Source organism: Coffea arabica, chromosome 6c (genome assembly GCF_036785885.1).
Source record: "Coffea arabica cultivar ET-39 chromosome 6c, Coffea Arabica ET-39 HiFi, whole genome shotgun sequence".
NCBI lineage: Eukaryota > Viridiplantae > Streptophyta > Magnoliopsida > Gentianales > Rubiaceae > Coffea > Coffea arabica.
In genome coordinates this window covers 25,057,443-25,076,612 of record NC_092320.1, presented here as the reverse complement: position 1 = coordinate 25,076,612, position 19,170 = coordinate 25,057,443, and the positions used below count along the sequence as shown (strand labels likewise).

The following is a 19,170-nucleotide window of genomic DNA, read 5'->3' as shown; positions in this document are numbered from 1 at the left end:
TTTATTACTCAAAGTTGAAACTTTCCATCCACCACTTAACCCATGAAATTTTCTATGAAAACTACCAAAATCAAACCCTAAATCTACTCATATACAAGTAATAAAAGAGAAGATGGTTTCTTGATATAGTTACCTTAATACCCTAAGAAGAAATGGAAACCAAGTGTTTCTTTCTCCCAAATCACTCCACCAAAACTATTAATCTTCCTTAGATGTCACCTTTTATGGAGTAGTTTGCAAGATTAATGGTTAAAACTCAAGTTTCAAGCAAGATTGGAAGTTGGAAGTTGAAGTTTTTCTCTCTTTACCTCACTCAAAATTTCAGCCAAAGGAAGATGAAAGACGATAGAATTTTTGGCCAATTTTTTTGTTAATTAAAGGGTTAAGAAAGTCTTAGTCAAAGTCAAAGGACCATGACTTTTGTGACAAGTGGTTTGCTATGCTTAATCCTCATCTCTTTGTCTTCCAAAGGTTAAAATATCTAACCAACCTCTAATTATCGCTTAATACCTTATAAAATAATCTCTGTTTGCACAAAACTCCTTCTAATTTTCAAAAATTTATTGCACGCACCCATTAGTGAGTCCTACTTCTATAATGCATTACAAACTTGACCTATACTAACTTATACAAGTAAAATGATTTAAAAACTTGATTCACTTATAAAATATCCAGGAAATTAAGGCAATAATTTAAAGTAAAGAAAACACATTCACAGAAATAAAATAAAATATAAAATAATTTTTTTTCGAATTTTACACTCTCTCTCCCTTAAAAGAATTTCGTCCTCGAAATTCTCACATTTTCTCTATTTCTCAAGAGTTTCCCCTCACTCATACCACTACCATGAACTTGTATAGAAGAAATCTTAATAACGTAATTGTTAAATTAACATGCTAAGAAAGATCAATAAAGATATCAAAAGATATAAGATGATATGAGCATAGGACTCGTTGATAAAAAGAAACCATCACTACGCAACTTGGTTGCTACTCTCATTAGCTCTTAAACTCATACACTGTATATTGACAAATCATCGACAATGTAAGGGCCCTCTCATCTTTACAATTGTACTACTAGACCCGAATCATCCTCTCTAATCAAAATTTCTTCCTTTCAAACCACAAATGAAGAATTCTCGCTTAAATTCAAGACTAAATTATGATAATTAATTCATGGATAGAGATTCAATGCTGCCTAACCACGACATTTAATATCGCTAACTAAAATATCAGACTCCAAGTTCACTGTTTTTAACAGAGATACAACTTACTGCATAAAGTTTACATAACACATATTCCAATAAATACAACTATTCCGAGTAAAACATTACTACTTACTAACTTCGACTATTATAGCAGTTTCACCATCACGAAACTCATTTATTTGGGCAATTTCTCACTTGATATCCAAGTTGGTCGCATCTAAAACATGCAGCAATTTTCAGATAATATGATCCAGTATGAATTTTGTCACAGGTTTCACACTTAGTAGCCACACATCTCTTCTCGAAGTGCCCATTCTTCCTTTTCTTCTTCTCTTTATCCTTCATAGTAAGTTCATCTTCACTAATCTCTTTACGTTTTCCTTTAGTATCACGGGAGATTCCTTCATCCCTTTTTACTTGATTACTAGAAATGTCTTGAGAGATTATTTGACTAGGTAAATGCACCAATTCAAACTTATTCCGCACTTCCTCCGAGATTCCTTCATATTTCTTTTTCAGTTATATGTTCTTGTGCAGCAATTCAATTTTCTCCGAATATTCTTGTTTTCATCGTCCTTTCCAGTACTCAGCTAATCTTTTTTGGAACTCTACTTCCATTCGAAGTATCTCTACTTCCTTATGCATATCAGCAAGAGTTGTCATCTCACCGTTCACTTAAACTCAAATAATAGCCTTTCAGACAAATCAAAGGATCGAAATATGTAACTAATTACAATTGAAAACTCTAGCCATATAAATTTTAAATTCATTCACTCCCAATCCAACCACAAAATGTTAAATTTAGCTATTCTCAAATGAGATAGACAAGGAAGTGAAACACGAGTAAGGCAATACCTCAAGATACTATGCCACTATTCCTATTCTGGGGTCTCAACACAAGGAGTACCATTATCACTTATATACATAATGAAACCCTAAAGCATATTTCATACATCAAAAGTTTCACACCCTATCTCAAGTTTTTGTAAACAAGTATAGAACCCAAATTCTTTTTTTGAAGATCTCTATACATAATTCAAAACACTCAATCTCGGACGATAATAATCAAAGCCAATTCCATGCTTTGACGTAAATTAATAGGTATCATGGAAGTATAGGCAAAAGTAGTTTATCAAGAACCAAACTACAGGTATCTAATATCACAAGAGGGGTATAAATACCTATATAGTTGTAGTTAAACCGCCTCAAAATCAAGTAAACACTTATCAATTCCTCACATTCATAGGAGAAGGGAAACAGGTTTTCAGTGCTAATTTTTCAACATACACTACAATCTAACCACCGTCTATAGAAACCCTAACCAGACTATTACTAGATTAGTCCATGATAGCATTCCTAGATCCAATCCTTTCGATCAGTTTAATTCCTAGGTCAAATGTTAGAATCTTCCGAGTCTTGACCTTTGCCATCAAAACTTACCTCAAGTGCAATCAAGATACCGACCCTTATTCTAGTGCTCTCCACTTTTTGGTACTCGGGTACAAGAATCGAAAATCCGGTTCCAAGAGTAAATCACCCATATTAGAGATTTCTACCTGACGTACATATCTATCTTCCTCAAATATCATAATAAAGGTTTTACGTCTATAACAGTCATGATTCACAGTTTACGCCCTAGAAGAGCACCAAGTCCTTTACACTTATTCACATAATCGGGACCATAACACCACTTGACCCCAAACTCACCCTGCGCAGAGACCACGCGAAACGGCTCTGATACTACCTGTGATAGTCCCACCTTCCTCTAGGGCGTACCCAAGGGTTTGATGGACTGCCTGCCCAACTCTCGTCAGGACTCACTCACGAATCTCATAAAATAATAACAATTTCCAAACTCCAATAGTATTAACCGTAAAATGGGCATCAAAACTTCATGGTTAAACATTACAGACCATCCAATGTTCTAAATTATCCCTACTTATATACATATAATCGAACGAATAAACTCTAAGTCATTTAATCAAATCACCAAGTACAACTAAAATGGTAAGTTACTTAAAGCTAGATGTCAACTCTCGAACCGTCTATTTTCCCCGCTTCCCTATTGCCAATGCCTGCTAAAGAAAACAAACTAAAAGTAATGAGGTAGAAACCCAGTGTTCCAAGCAAACAGGCAGGTAAAATAGTAGACATGATACCATTAAGTCAAACCCAAATAGAGTATGACATAATGTATAATAAAACAGGTAATCAGATAGATCATGCAATGGTATACAGTAAAAAACACGTTCATGCTAAAGGATATAGGCTGCTCTCAGGAGCAGATTCCACGGCAACTTGTCCAGGGTCTGTTGACTCTCCGTCAACCATGAAATTATAATATCCATAGATCACCACTAAAGGTCAATCTCCGTCCGCCGATCATCCCCCTACCGGGCCCGAACGTCAAAGAAATATCCAAGATTCGTCGATCTCGTCCACCAAACCCTTACCGGGTCGATTCGACCAACTAGCCTTGGGTTGGACTTACAGGTCTAGATATTCAAATATTCATGATCTGAGTTAAACCCCCAAGTATTCAGATATTCAAGAGTGGAGTCGTTGGCTGTCATCCAACGCTCACGCACGAAATGATTGGAGACATTAGTTTTCACTAAACGCTCCGTATTCAAAAATGTCACAAGTTCAAATCAAGAATTTCAGTCAGGAGAAAACAAGTTAGGAACTTCATCCTTTACCCAAAGTTGCCCAACTTGCCAGACCGCTCCGAATAAGGACACACTCGCCTAGCCATGACCAAGTCATAAGTAATGCCCAACAAGTCACATTTTCAGGCATTTCAAGTATTTCAAGTCAATATACAGGTCATATGCAAATCAAGTTACTTGTACATGCATGAATGAGATATCAAGTGTTTAGTCAAATTAGGTCAAGTGTGATAAAGTACATACTCGCCAATGAAATGTCAAATCAAGTGTTTAGCAAATTTCTAGCAACAATGAGTATGGAACATGCAGTTGGAATACTCATCGCGTTTAGAAAAATTAACTTTCCTCAATGAAAGGATCTGCGGGTTCGCTTTCGAAACCTGTGATCAAATATATAGAGTAAGTAAACTAAAGAAATTCATCATTTTAAAACATTTGAATAAAGTAGCCGAACCCCCAAGTGCAAGTTTTTAGTCAAAAGTATCACTGGTGGACCTTTGAGTTCCCAAAATGTGTTAATTAGGCTTGAGTGATTGGTTAATATTTGCAATTGGGTCCTTGGTAGTTTTTCTATTTTTAGAAATTTGACCAATAATTTTACTTTCTTGGAAATTATGTGTTATTTGATTTCATTTAAGTTGCAATTGGGAGGGATTTGGTAATTTTGTTTATACTTTACTATTTAATTGGTGCATTGACCCTTTTATTGTTTTGAAGCTATTTTTTCTTCATTTGATTACCATTGCAAGGGAGGTACACTCTATCCCTCATTTTCACTTTATTTGACCCTATGTGTCTATGTGATTTATGTGCTTAATTGCATGCCTTTTGAATGTTTTCATTTTATTTATTTATTTATTTATCCACTTTATTTGTTTTAGTTTTGTATAGCTATTTTCAATTTCGATCATTTGAAAGGCACTTGAATGCCAAAGTTGTAATAGCTAGGTTATTATTTTATTTATTTTATTCCGTTTCCCCTCTTAGATTGTAGTAGGCTTCCCCCGAATGTAATAGTTAGAGCTTTATTTGCTTTATTTGTCTTATGTGTGTTTTGCATGTCTATGTGCTATGTGTTACCGCTTTCTTAGGGTCTTGCATCTAGATATCATGCTTATGTGTTATGTGCTATATGTGATTTGTGTGTTTACATGCTTTTATTAGGTATTACATGATTTATTTGATTGTAACCGATGTGTGACGTCACCACACTAGTCCAATGCTAGCTGTGGTCAATTTCTCGAATCCACACTAGTCCAATGCTAGTTGTGGCCCTTTGTTTCGACTTTTCTCACTAGTCCAATGCTAGTGAGAAATTGTAGACATGGGTTAATCCAACGCTAGACCCTTAGGAGCCCCTCGAGCGTTAGATCATGGTTGTGTGATAAAATCACCTCATCTCATGCATGTTTTCAATTTTAGGGTTTTTACCATGCTGCATGACACTTTTCTTATATGTGTGTATCCTTTATCCCATATCCCCTTCTATTTATATCCCCTATCTCATATTCCCTCTCATATCCATATCCCCTATTTCTTATAATCGTATGCATGAAACATGACATTAGATTGCATTTCATTTAGGAAATTAGAAACTAGGTTAGATCATTTGATTGCTAGATTAGGAAAACCCTTGGATATGGGATATGGACGAGTATGGCTTTTCTAACCTTAGCACGCTCGTATTCCCTCTATTAAAGGGAACATTGAAAGTCACGAGTATAAGTCCCCCGCACCCATTATGATGCATTCCTTTAGGTCATACACATTTATATATTATTATTTTCTTACTTTTTCTTTCTTTCGAGTCTCATGTCTTGCATTATTCGTGACTTCTTCGAAGAGTCTTTATTGGGCGTCACAATTAATGTGATTGGTACCAAGTAAGCTTTGAAGATACATTTCGACCCCCCCTAACACCCTTCTAGGTCTAGGGTACGTATGCATCATATAGTACATCCAAATGTGATAAATCTTAAGGGTAAAATAAGAAAATCTTTGACTAAATCGCGCAACTAGTCTTGGCTAGGTTGAAAGGGTACCTTGGATTCTTATCATTGCCTTCTCTTTCTTCAAATGTGACTCCCGAATCCTTTTCTCTGATTTTCGTAGACTTGGAGTCGTTTAAAAAGGGTTTTTAACTTTTTTCTTTAAAAATTCATTTTTTAGGTGATTTGGTACACCTTAACTCTATACCAAGTGGCGACTCCATTTTTCATTCAAAAAATCCTTTTTAAACTATATTTTGGGTCAAAGCGTCGCATTTTCAAGTCCCATTTAGACCCATATCTTTCTTTATTTTCTAAAAAAATCAAAAACTCATTTCTCAACCAAAAATTAAATCAAAAGCCATTTTTTCTAAACTCGTCTTTTATTTTTCTTTGTTTTCAAAAAATGGGGCGCGACAATCACCTATCCTTGTTCAAACCATAAGGAAAAATTTTTGACGCTAAAGTCAAAAATACAAATTTAAATTGGACAAAATAAGATTTCAAATGAGACAAGGATATAGTAAGGTGATATAATAACGTTTACTCTTGTCAAAACGTTCAACTAGCGACTCGGAAATAAAAGACACTCATTCTTTAAAACACCCTAGTTTTAATTGAAAACCCACGTATAAATAGTGATCTAGGGGTTAACAAGGCATAGTGGTCTAAAAGCCACAAATTCACCATCCAAGTACCAAGTTATAGTTAGCATTCTTCTTCATAAGTTCTACCATCCCATACTAAACCTTTAGCACCATCAAATAAGGATTTCATGCTACGCGCTATTCGAATAATAACTAAGAGCTAGTAGGAAAACTCAGTCTCGAACAATCAACAATCACTATTCAACTCAAAAGCACAAAGCTGTGAGAAAATCTCAATTCCAATCATAAAGCCAAGTTCAAAATGGTTTAACAACTCCAACTTAAAGTTGGAAATGGAAGCAAAAACAACTTTACAAAACAGAATTTTCTCCAGTTTTGCGCGACACTGTTTGAAAAATCGTATCTCAAGGTTCTTAAGTCCAAAATTTATAAACTTTATACCATTGGAAAATAGACTCAAAGGACTACAATTTTTTAGAAATACATTTGTAAGATTCTATCTATAAATCTGTCAAATTCCAGTTTCAAGTTGCTGCTTCATCAGGTAGAAAAATAGAGTAGGTGTGAAAATTCAGGGAACTTTGGAAAATCATAGATATTCATAAGAATTGAGAAAAATTTTAAAATTTTCACGGTAGAATGCACTCTAAATCTAGTTTCAAATGCAATAAGTACAACTCAATTTGGAATTTTCTACACCAAGATTTAACAGATTTTCCAAGACTGCTCAGAGTCTCCTGCAGGAAAAAATTTTCAGCAACACTTCCCCTTATTTTCCAAACCTTTCCATCCAAACTCAACGCCAATATTCATCTCAATTCAACCTGAATCACAATAACAATTTATAGGTTATAAAGTACACTTGTTTAAGGTCACAAAATCACCCTAAATAGCCAATTATCTAACTCAAGAACTACCATAATAAAGTTGGAAAATCGAAACCCTAGGCTGAAATTTTCCTCTACAAGCTGAAATTTTCTATAATAAAACCAAAATAACATATAAAACCGAGAAAATTCACATGGAAAAGGTACTATATCATAGCCAATCTCAACTCATCATATCAAGGCTAAAATTTATTACTCAAAGTTGAAATTTTCGAACCACCACTTAACCCATGAAATTTTCTATGAAAACTACCAAAATCAAGTCCTAAATCTACTCATATGCAAGTAATAAAAGAGAAGATGGTTTCTTGATATAGTTACCTTAATACCCTAAGAAGAAATGGAAACCAAGTGCTTCTTTCTCCCAAATCACTCCACCAAAGCCTTTAATCTTCCTTAAATGTCACCTTTCATGGAGTAGTTTGCAAGATTAATGGTTAAAACTCAAGATTCAAGCAAGATTGGAAGTTGGAAGTTGAAGTTTTTCTCTCTTTTCCTCACTCAAAATTACAGCCAAAGGAAGATGAAAAGTGATAGGATTTTTAGCCAAATTTTTTGTTAATTAAAGGGTTAAGAAAGTCTTAGTCAAAGTCAAAGGACCATGGCTTTTGTGACAAGTGGTTTGCTATAGTTAATCCTCATCTCTTTGTCTTCCAAAGGCTAAAATATCTAGTCAACCTCTAATTATCCCTTAACACCTTATAAAATAATCTCCGTTTGCACAAAACTCCTTTTAATTTTCAAAAATTTATCTCACGCACCTCACTAGTGGGTCTTACTTCCATAATGCATTACGAATTTAACCTGTACTAACTTATACAAGAAAAATGATTTAAAAACTTGACTCACTTATAAAAATATCTAGGAAATTAAGGCAATAATTTAAAGTAAAGAAAACGCATTCAAAAAAATAAAATAAAATATAAAATATAAAATAATTTCTTTTTCGGATCCTCACACCAAAGAGTTTGGTAAAGGGAATTAAAGCCTGCAGAGTTATTCGATTTGGTAAAAGGCATAGAAAGGGGTTAGGATTTGGTAAGAGAAATTTTTAAAATACTCGACCCATTAGCATTCCTAATCATGTTCTCAAGCTCAATTCTTTGGTAAATTCCATAATTATCTTACCTATAAATGTAATTTTACAATAAATATTTTAAGGGTTAAATGCTAAAACGCCTATTGAAATTGTTTACCATGAAACACTAGAATGTAGGTTTCTGAAATTATTAAAGGACTCTTTGAAATTGTTAACCACGAGAGATTAGAACATAAGTTTTTGAATCATAGAAAGTTAAGAATGTAGCTATTAGAGGACTCATTGAGATTGTTTAACATGAAGAGCAAAAGTATAGGTTCCTGTACCATAGGAAATTAAGTTGAACAAATAGCAAATCACAAAGTGGTTTTTGGTATTTAATCCTATTATTTATAAAGGACAATTCTAATATTGCGCATGCAATTGTTAATTTATACAGTTTCTGTTCAAATTTCAATTTAGTTAAAATTACGAGGAGTTAAAATATAGGTTTCCGAACTATAGGAAGTTATGTTGAACATTTGACGACCAAGGGACTTTTTGGTATTTAACCCATAATTTAAAAATATTATAAATAAGACTTGAAAATAATGAATTAGGGGAATAATTTATTTCATTGATTCAAAAGAATATATACAACAGGTTTCAGCCTATATTAGGAAACTATACACAATTATATCCTTAATCCTAGGAATAAGATTTTACCCCAATTTAGCTCCTCTAATCTCTCCTAATTTACACGGTTTTATTACTCAATATTCTACTTCCCAAAAATACAGATTTTCCCACACTCAATATTCTACTTCCCAAAAATACAGATTTTCCCACACTCCCCCTCAAGCTGGTTTGAAGATATCTTTCATCACCAGCTTGCTCACTAACAAATCAAACTGTTTTTTGGGAAGACTCTTTGTAAGCAGATCTGCCACTTGGTCTCTAGTTGGCACATAGGTCATGCAGACTACACCTCCTTCTATTTTTTCTTTGATGAAGTGCTTATCTACTTCAACATGTTTCGTTCGGTCATGAAGAACTGGATTGTGAGCAATAGAAATAGCCGCTTTATTGTCACAATACAATTTCATAGGAAGTACTTCTGAAACCTTCAACTCCTGTAATATTCTTCTAATCCATATCACTTCACAAATACCTTGAGCAACAGCCCGGAACTCTGCTTCTGCACTGCTCCTTGCCACAACATTCTGCTTCTTACTTCTCCAAGTTACCAAATTACCTCCCACATACGTACAATAGCCAGAAGTTGATCTTCTATCTGTTATACATCCAGCCCAATCCGCATCGGTATAGGCTTCAACTTGAAGATGTCCTCGTGCCTTAAAGAAAATACCTTTGCCAGGTGTTCCCTTTAGGTACCTTAGGATTCTATGAATTGCTTCAAAGTGCTCTGAGCCTGGTGAATGCATGAACTGACTTACAATACTTACTGGAAATGCTATGTCAGGCCGAGTGTGTGATAAATAAATAAGTCTTCCAACTAGTCTTTGAAACTTTTCTCTGTCTCTTACTTTCTCTACACTAGCTGGTTGAAGTTTCAAATTTGGCTCCATGGGAGTTTCAGCTGGCCTGCATCCCATCATACCTGTCTCTTTGAGCAAATCAAGCACATACTTCTTTTGACTTACAACAATTCCCTCCTTGGATCGTGCAAACTCCATCCCGAGAAAATACTTTAAGTTTCCCAAGTCCTTGATTTCGAATTCCTTGGCCAGAAACTTCTTCAAATTCTCTAATCCTCCACAATCATCCCCTGTTAAAATAATGTCATCAACGTATACAATTAAAATTGCAACTTTACCTTCTTTTGAATGCCTATAAAACAAAGTATGGTCAGCCTGACTTTGTAAGAAACCAAATTTTTTAACCACTTTGCTGAAGCGTTCAAACCAAGCTCTTGGTGATTGTTTAAGTCCATAAAGAGATTTCTTCAGTTTGCAAACTTTTCCAACACCATATTTGTCTACAAAACCTGGAGGAAGACTCATAAACACCTCCTCTTCTAGGTCTCCATTAAGAAAGGCATTTTTCACATCAAGTTGGTACAATGGCCAATTTGCATTAATAGCAAGAGATAAAAGGACCCGAATAGAATTTATCTTGGCAACAGGGGCAAATGTTTCTTGATAATCTATACCATGGGTTTGTGTAAAACCCTTCGCAACTAATCTGGCCTTGTACCTTTCTACAGTACCATCTGCTTTGCTTTTAACTGTAAACACCCATTTGCACCCAACAATCTTTTTCTCCCTAGGCAACTCCACCACATCCCATGTATCATTCTTCCTCAATGCTTCCATCTCTTCAAACACTGCAGATTTCCAGTTCTGATCAACCAACGCTTCTTTAATGTTTCTAGGAATCACAAGTTTTGAAATTTCAGTGGTAAAGGCTCTATATTTAGGGGAAAGGTTATCATAGGACACATATTTGGAAATTGGATGTCTAGTACAAGTACGGGTTCCTTTCCTAATGGCAATGGGAAGATCAAGATCAGATTCTTGAGTAGGAAGGTTTAAAACTGGGTCAGATTCTGGAACAGCAGAAGAAAAGAAAGGTGAAGTATTACCTGATGTATTTGGACAGACTTCCCTCGAGGACTTCTCATGAACAGGAGCTGGACTCATCAATGGACCTTCACCCTTTTTGAAAATATTTCTCCTAGTGTATACCACAGGCTCAAGATTGGAACGATTTTTTTCTCGTCGTAATATTTCCATATCTGATAAACCAATATCAGTTTCTGCACTATCAAATTGAGGGATCTTCGTTTCCTTATCTGTTTCAAAAATTATAGTTGGTAAAGCTTCAGTTTCCCAAAAATTTGATTCACTAGAATTCTCCCCCTGAATCAAAGGTTTGTTAAAGAAAGGAAGACCTTCCAAAAAGGTTGCATCCATAGTGACAAAGACTTTCCGTGTGACAGGATTAAAGAATTTGTACCCTTTTTGATTTGGAGCATAACCAACAAAGACACATTTTTCGGCCCTAGGATCCAACTTGGACTAAGATTTCTTTGGAATATGCACATAAGCAGTGCAACCAAATATTTTTAAAGGCAAATCTGAATTAACTCTTGATTCAGGGAAATTTTTTTTAAAACACTCTAAAGGAGTACTATATTGTAAGACCTTAGAAGGCATCCTATTAATTAGGTATGATGCTGTTAAAACAGCATCCCCCCAAAAATATTTTGGTAAGTTCATATAAAACATCATGGCACGAGCGACTTCCAACAGATGTTTGTTTTTACGCTCGGCAATGCCATTTTGTTCGGGGGTATCAGTGCAAGAAGACTGATGTAAAATCCCTTTTTCTTCAAAAAATGTTCCAAGGATACTATTATAATACTCTGTTCCATTATCAGACCGCAAAATACTTGCTTTTGTTTGAAATTGATTTTCTATCATGTTATAGAAATTTTGAAAAATGGTTGCGACTTCTGACTTCTTATGCATTAAGTATACCCAACATAGACGAGTATGGTCGTCTATGAATGTTACAAACCACCTTTTTCCCGAAACAGTAGTAACCCTTGAGGGTCCCCAAACATCACTATGAAACAAATAAAATGGTTTTGATGGTAAATAAGGCCTTGGGACATAAGATTTTCGTTCACTTTTAGCAAGCAAACAACTTTCACATTTCAGTTTCAGGGGGTTCACATTCTTAAACAGCAAAGGAAACAAATGTTTTAGATAAATAAAACTAGGATGGCCCAATCTGTAATGCCAAACCATTATTTGTTCATAAGCAGATACAGAAATATTACTACTATACTCTTGAGCAATTTGAGCACTAGGTGAATTATCCTCAAGACAGTAAAGGCCATTGATCATTCTAGCTCTGCCAATCGTCATCCTCGAATTCTTGTCCTGAAAAGCACAATGAGATTCATCGAAAATAGCCAAACAATTAGAATCTTTTGTTAGTTTACTAACTGATAAAAGGCTGCTGGCTAATTTTGGAACATGAAGAACAGATTTCAGGTTAACATTTTTTGAGATCTGTATTGAACCTTTTCCAGCAACAGGAGAGAAACCTCCATCTGCAACCTTGATCTTTTTATTTCCAGAACATGGTGTATATGATTGGAAGAGTTTAAAAGAATTTGTCATATGGTCTGAGGCTCCAGAGTCTATGATCCAAGGAGAAGGAAAGGTTGAGGAATTAGACAAAAAAGAATTGAATAGAGCCTTAGATCCAATACCTGTATGAGCCATAGAAGCATTAGGAAAGTCAGATGAGGTAGAACTGGATTTCAGTAGCATAAGAAGATGCTCCATTTGTTCTTTGGTGAAAGGGCCAGCATCAGCTTCATTAGCAGTAGGAACTCCTCGTCCAGACTTCTCTCCTCCTTTGTTTTTCCAATTTGGAGGTTTTCCGTGCAGTTTCCAACATGTGTCACGAGTGTGACGAGGCTTATTACAATAGTCACACCAGACCTGTGATTTTTCACTGAATTTTTCTCCTGTTCTACGTGGATAAGTTGATGTTTTAAAGGATGAGGCAACCTCTAAAGCCGATCCTTCAACAGCAATTCCAGGACCCTTCTTTCCCAGCATTACATTTCTTCTGCTTTCCTCCCTTCTAACCTCTGAGAACACCTCACCAATTGAAGGAAGAGGCTGTCTCCCAATAATTCTCCCTCTAACTTCATCAAATTCAACGTTTAGCCCTGCCAGAAATTTAAAGATTCGGCTGTCTTCAACAGTTTTCTTATGATGCTGAAAATCCTCTGTTGATTTCCACTCATAGCTGTTGAAGAGATCCAAATCCTGCCATATTCGCTTAAGCGAATTGAAATATTTTGTGACAGTGTCTTCCCCTTGACGTAGATCTCCAATTTTGAGAGTCAACTCAAAAATTCGGGACTGATTTCCCAAATCAGAGTACATCTGATTGATATTTTCCCATAACTCTTGTGCCGTTGAATAGCACATGTAGTTAGAACTGATATCTTCCTCCATTGAGTTTACAAGCCATGTCATAACCATGGAGTTTTCCGCGTCCCATGTTGCGTAAGCAGGATCCGTGCATATTGGAGCCTTTGTTTCACCAGTTAAATACCCCATCTTGCCACGACCTCTGATATACATCCGGACTGCTTGTGACCATCGGAGAAAATTATCTCCATTCAGCCGAATGGTAGTAATCTGAATTGAGTGAGAATCAACCCCAGTTTTCAAGGATTCGATTCTGTTTTTTGATGAAGAGGCAGTAGTTTGAGGATTAATGGTAGAGTCTGATGATGTTTCAGACATGATGAAGGGACAGGGGACAATGTGAAAAAACAACTAGGAGGAAAAATCAGGCAAACCTAGCTCTGATGCCAACTTGAAAATAATGAATTAGGGGAATAATTTATTTCATTGATTCAAAAGAATATATACAACAGGTTTCAGCCTATATTAGGAAACTATACACAATTATATCCTTAATCCTAGGAATAAGATTTTACCCCAATTTAGCTCCTCTAATCTCTCCTAATTTACACGGTTTTATTACTCAATATTCTACTTCCCAAAAATACAGATTTTCCCACACTCAATATTCTACTTCCCAAAAATACAGATTTTCCCACAATAAGGCTCGATGAATACTCAAATTTTGTTTTTTCTTATTCAAATTCAATTGGATTACCTTATTAAGAAATTTGTCCTCCAACATTGTGTTCGAATCCAACTTTTGACGGAGTTATTCTCTAACTTGAGTCTAGTAGCGAGTAACTTGGTTTAGTTACAACCTTGTTCAAATCTTGCTACAAAGAACTAGATAATCAAGTGGCTCGTAAGCCATCTTAACATTAAATATGATTGAAATCATCAACACCACCAGACTTATACTTCACCTTCAACTTGCAAAACCCACACAAAATCATTTTTTCACCTAAAATCGTGTTGCTTCAAATGAAAATGAGATCCATCTTAATGTTTCTTGTTAATAGTCTTTATATGCAAAATGACAAAGATCTAAAAAAATAGTTGTCATGATCCAATGCACTAGCTATTGTTCCAACTTTGTAGAAAATGTCAGTTGCTACTTATTTTTGGTTCTTTGCTATTTGCACTTACCTTCCCTCACTTTTATTAATATGTTTTTCATTAATTTACAATACAACTTGTACACAAGTATAAAAGGCATTTGTGAAATAAAAGTTTCATTTCTATCCTGAAAATACTTTTTTAATGATACTGATTCTAATTTGGATTGATTTTGTTGCCAAATCTTAACTTTAGAAGAGATCAGTGTAATTTTATAAACCTGAAGTGAGGTCAATGAAATTGTTGGAAAGCTCAAGGGAGGTTTTTGAAATTATTACTTAAAAAAAGGGTAAAATATCAATACATAGCAAAGTCTAATACTGTGATGCCCGAAAGAGGAAGAAAAGAAAAACTTTTGGTGAAAAGGGGAAGGACCAAATCCGGCCGCAAATCCGACCAGTTCTTGGCCGGATTGCTGTTGGATTTTGAAAAAAAATTAATTTCTTCACTGCCTTGAATCCGGCCGGATTGTGACGTGGCAGCTCGGTAGTCAACTTTGACCAGTTTTTTTCTTCCTTCTTATCTTGTTTTGGCTGAGATTTTTCCTCATTTCTTTCCTTGGCTTGGCCGGCTGTTTGAGAGAGGAAAAACAAGAGAGATTTCTTCATTTTTGCTAGCTTCAATCTTTGCTCAAATCTTGAGATTTCACCGATAGTTTTGGAAACTACACCATACAAGTGTGTACTTAGGAGGTTTGAAACTTTTGGTGGAGTGATTTTTGAAAGGGAAGCTCTAAGTTGCTAGCTTTCTTAAGTTTGAGGTAAGTTGGATAAGAAAATTCCCTCTTGCTTTAATAATGGTTAATTGGTGGTTTGTAGAGGTTAGATATGCTATTTTGTGGGTGATTTCATGATTTTAAGTAAAGTTGGACCAATTTCTGATTTATTGGAAAATTTTCTGATTTTATATGATTATGGTTCGTTGGTCATGGAATGATAGCTTGTTGTGGTATAAAATGGAGCTTGTATACGTTGGATATAATTGTTTGCAGAAAATTTCTGGTTTGTGCAGAAATTCTAGTTTTAGGGTTTAATTTGGGGCTTTCTTATGATTGATTATTGAACTCTTAATTGGTTAAGATTGAAGGTGGTATTATGACCCTTATTAAGAGTGTTTAATAGCCTATGATGTATATGTGTAATTGTGGTTGATGGTTATGGATTTGGTGATTATTTGTAGGTTGAAAAATAAAGAAATTAAGGGGAAATGCTGTCCGATCTTTGAAAGCATTTGATTGCTTTGATTTTGAGTTGAAGGGTTTGGACTTGATCGAGAAACTGTCTATGATGGATCATAAGCTGTGGTTGGTGAGTGACCCCAAACTATTTTCAAAGCTACTTATGAACTGTTTCTTGCATTATTTACTCGATTGCATATCATGTGTGCTTGCATGTGAGTTCATGACATGATTTGGTTTCAATGAATCCTTGGGAAATCTTGTACTTAGAACCGACGTCTCCACCACTGTTTACTGGTTATTTGGAGCACAAATGGCTCTCTATTTCTGTTTTACTGTTACTGGATCTATTTGAGCGTTGGATGTTTAAGTACAATGATTTCACTGGCTCACGAGAGCAATAAACGTATATTTGATTACTAATTCATGACATCATTGAAATGAATGATTGTGAAATTTATTTGATTACGGATTTTATTGGTTACTCACTGAGCTCCTATCTCACCCCAAAACTATTTTATTTCCCCTCCATAGAGCTCGAGGCGAAGGAAGCATTTGTATTAAAGTTCTCCGTGTGAATGGTTGGATTATCTCCTGTACCGTTGGAGTTCTAGATTTATCTTGTGTAATATTCGAGACTGCGATTGTACTTGTAATTATGTGAGAACTGAGGACCTTTGTCTTATTCGGGAAATTAGTATTGCTTTTATCCCTTGAGGTTTTAGTTTGTGGTGCAATTGAGAAGTATTCGTTTCACTTATGATATGTAAATTTGTGGAACATTTGATGTAATATTTGGAACATTTGATGCAATATTTGAGATGTGTATTGTATTATATTTGAGGACTGTAGTGAGTGAGTGAATCCCGGCGAGAGTTAGGCAGGCGGTCCGGCGAACCCTTTGGTTCGCTTTAGGGAGAGGTGGAGCTATCACAAATACACAGTAATTTTATTACTTAAATCTAATATGCAGCAAAGTCTCCCGTAATATCAAAATATGTAACACGACACCCCGTACTTTGAATTAAAATTGTAAAGATGACGAAATCCGTTAAACTTAACGGAAATGACTTATTGGAACCTAAAAAAAAAATTTTATACCTAATTTTTAATAAATATACCTGTTTTACCCCTTAACCCTCAATTCTCTCTATCTAGAGAATAAAACAAATGATTTTTTTGAGCTGTCTTTTGCTTAATTATATTAGGATATTATTGTCATTTCGTCCATTTACGTTAAATTTAACAGATTTCGTCATTTTTATAATTTAATTCAAAATATAAAATATCGTATTGTATATTTTGAAATCATAAGGTACTTTTCTGTATATTAGATTTAAATTTAACAGATTTCGTCATTTTTATAATTTAATTCAAAATATAAAATATCGTATTGTATATTTTGAAATCATAAGGTACTTTTCTGTATATTAGATTTATCACACGTGCTTTTTTATTTTTTACCCTAAAAAAAATGGTTCGCCATATCCTAAAAGCGGTCACGCTCCAAGGCTGCGCCATCTCAGTCCCCACCTCTGTACGAAAAGTGTCGTCTTGCTTCAAAGAAAAACCGCTCTCGCAAACCAAAAAAAACACACACACACACACTCGCAGACTTCAGTCTTGACTCTACATGGCCATGGAAATTAGCATCGTAGATCACGAACTCCCCGATGATACCCACAATTTCTACGACGTCTACTTCTATTCCGACCGCATCAACACTCTGGTCACCAATGACCCATCCCAGGTCTCCCACTGGCTCGCCGACACTCAGAGGATCCACCGCCGCCGCTTGAGCAAACTCATCGTCGGCGTCGACGTCGAATGGCGTCCCAATTTCAACAAGTACCAGGAAAACCCAGTTGCTACACTCCAGCTCTGCGTCGGTCGCCGTTGCCTCGTTTTCCAAATCCTCCACTGCACCAAGGAGTACGACGATATCCCCGACGATCTTCGCGATTTTCTGGGCAATACTGACTATACCTTTGTGGGGATCGGGGTTCAGAGCGACGTTGAGAAGCTTTTGGAGGATTATGGGCTGGGAGTCGGCGGGAGCGTTGTGGATTTGAGGAATTTGGCTGCTGAAGAGTGTGGGATGAAACAGCTGCGGAATGCTGGGATGAAAGAGTTGGCTAGGGTGGTTCTTGGAAGGGAAGTTGGGAAGCCGAGGAGGGTTACTATGGGTAGGTGGGATTATCGATGGTTGACTCCTGATCAAGTGCAGTATGCTTGTGTTGATGCTTTTGTTTCATTTGAGATTGGTAGGCGTTTGAATGCTTCTGGAAATTGAGTACTTACTAGTAATAATACTGCTTAGTAGTTGGATTTGGTTTACGGGGTAAATGGGGTTGTTTAATAGTTTAAAAGAAGTTGTTAATCTTGATTATGTGTTTTGTTATGTAAAATTTGGCTTAATTTGGATGTTTGGTTAGTAGTTAAAAATGGTTGAGATTTCAGAGTTGAAGATGTTGCGTAGTTCTTGATGGATTTATTATATTCTAGCTATGTTATCTGCTTCCAGTCTAGTTTTTGAATTTTTTTTCCCAGGGGAGGGGAAATTTTGAGTATTGCGATGCCATGTTCCTAATGTTTTCTTGGTTTTTTGCTATAAAGATTAGTATCGTGGGGTTTATTTCCCACTGGAAATTATATTCCTAATATCTACCGGTGGTTGGAAAATTTTATTCTGGCTGTTGACACTAGGTATTGGAATCCAGATGTTAACTTGTGAATGGCAGTTGAAATCTTAATCTATGTTTGTGTTGAAATGGGTTTTTCTGATTATCACTGGTTTTATCATGGATCATTGACCTGCATTTTCCCTAGATATTTGTTTATTAATTCTGCTCGAGTGGCTGATTAATGTTAAGCAAATGAGAACAAGGAAGAACTGTTGGAGACAGGGCACCTTAGTTGAATGTGTCATCTTTCGGATAGACGAAATGTTTTTTGGGTGGCTTCTTGCCGTGACTGGAAAAGGAATAGTTCCTTTTCATATTTCCTTGTAAACAGGTCTGGTGCAGTGGAGGCTTACAGCTCTGGATAATTTATATTGAAGATAGGCTTTAAAAAGTTAGAATAGGCTTTAAAGTTAGCATAAGCTAAAGCTAGTTGTTTTTGTTGGAATAAAAAGTTTAAACAAATTATTATGGGAATTGTTCTAATTGATTTTGATTTCTATTGTCTCAAAGTGGTTACAATTGTTATCCTGTCTATCGAATGGGAATAATAGGATCCATTAGTTACTTCAGGTTAAAGAAATACTTTAGGATACTATAGAAAGTTTATGGCTAGTGGCTACATAAAGCCATCAAGGAAAAGGCTTTCAAGAGAATGAAAACAAGAAGTTCCTTATGTGGGAGGAATTATTAAGCTGATTGTTGCAATATGCTTTCTCCCTTGATCTTCCCATGCCTCAGATTGGTAGAAATTTGGACTATTAATAGGAAAAAAAAGGCATGTGATGCTATAGTATCATTATAAATTTGTTTTTTATATATTAAGATTGCCTTTCAATTCTATAGAAATTCTTA

At 35.5% G+C, this 19,170-nt stretch overlaps 2 protein-coding genes and 1 long non-coding RNA gene across 3 annotated transcripts; 2 read left to right on the top strand and 1 right to left on the bottom strand.

Moving 5' to 3' along the window:
- Positions 1 to 9,234: 9,234 nt before the first annotated feature.
- On the bottom strand, positions 9,235 to 13,677 carry LOC140008706 (uncharacterized). The gene is made up of 2 exons (XM_072053559.1): positions 12,151 to 13,677; positions 9,235 to 11,259 (listed from the first exon to the last, which is right to left on the bottom strand). Exons 1-2 carry the CDS (start codon positions 13,675 to 13,677, stop codon positions 9,235 to 9,237), a joined length of 3,552 nt encoding a protein of 1,183 aa, XP_071909660.1.
- A 1,159-nt stretch (positions 13,678 to 14,836) lies between these two features.
- LOC140008576 (uncharacterized) lies at positions 14,837 to 16,359 on the top strand. Its single transcript, XR_011816077.1, has 3 exons — positions 14,837 to 15,217; positions 15,637 to 15,764; positions 16,169 to 16,359. It is a non-coding gene; the product is annotated as an uncharacterized lncRNA (long non-coding RNA).
- Positions 16,360 to 17,128: 769 nt separating this feature from the next.
- Positions 17,129 to 18,101, top strand: LOC113691855 (3'-5' exonuclease-like). The gene has a single exon (XM_027210182.2). It carries the CDS (start codon positions 17,268 to 17,270, stop codon positions 17,925 to 17,927), a length of 660 nt encoding a protein of 219 aa, XP_027065983.2. The 5' UTR covers positions 17,129 to 17,267; the 3' UTR covers positions 17,928 to 18,101.
- The last annotated feature ends 1,069 nt before the right edge of the window (positions 18,102 to 19,170 follow it).

Excerpts from the sequence above, each read along its gene's own strand:
- LOC140008706 (XM_072053559.1), bottom strand. The coding sequence starts at position 13,677 with ATGTCTGAAACATCATCAGACTCTACCATTAATCCTCAAACTACTGCC. Across the intron at positions 11,260-12,150 it reads CTGCTTATGAACAAATAATG|GGGGAGAATTCTAGTGAATC; the intron begins GTTTGGCATTAC and ends CCTTTGATTCAG.
- LOC113691855 (XM_027210182.2), top strand. The coding sequence starts at position 17,268 with ATGGCCATGGAAATTAGCATCGTAGATCACGAACTCCCCGATGATACC.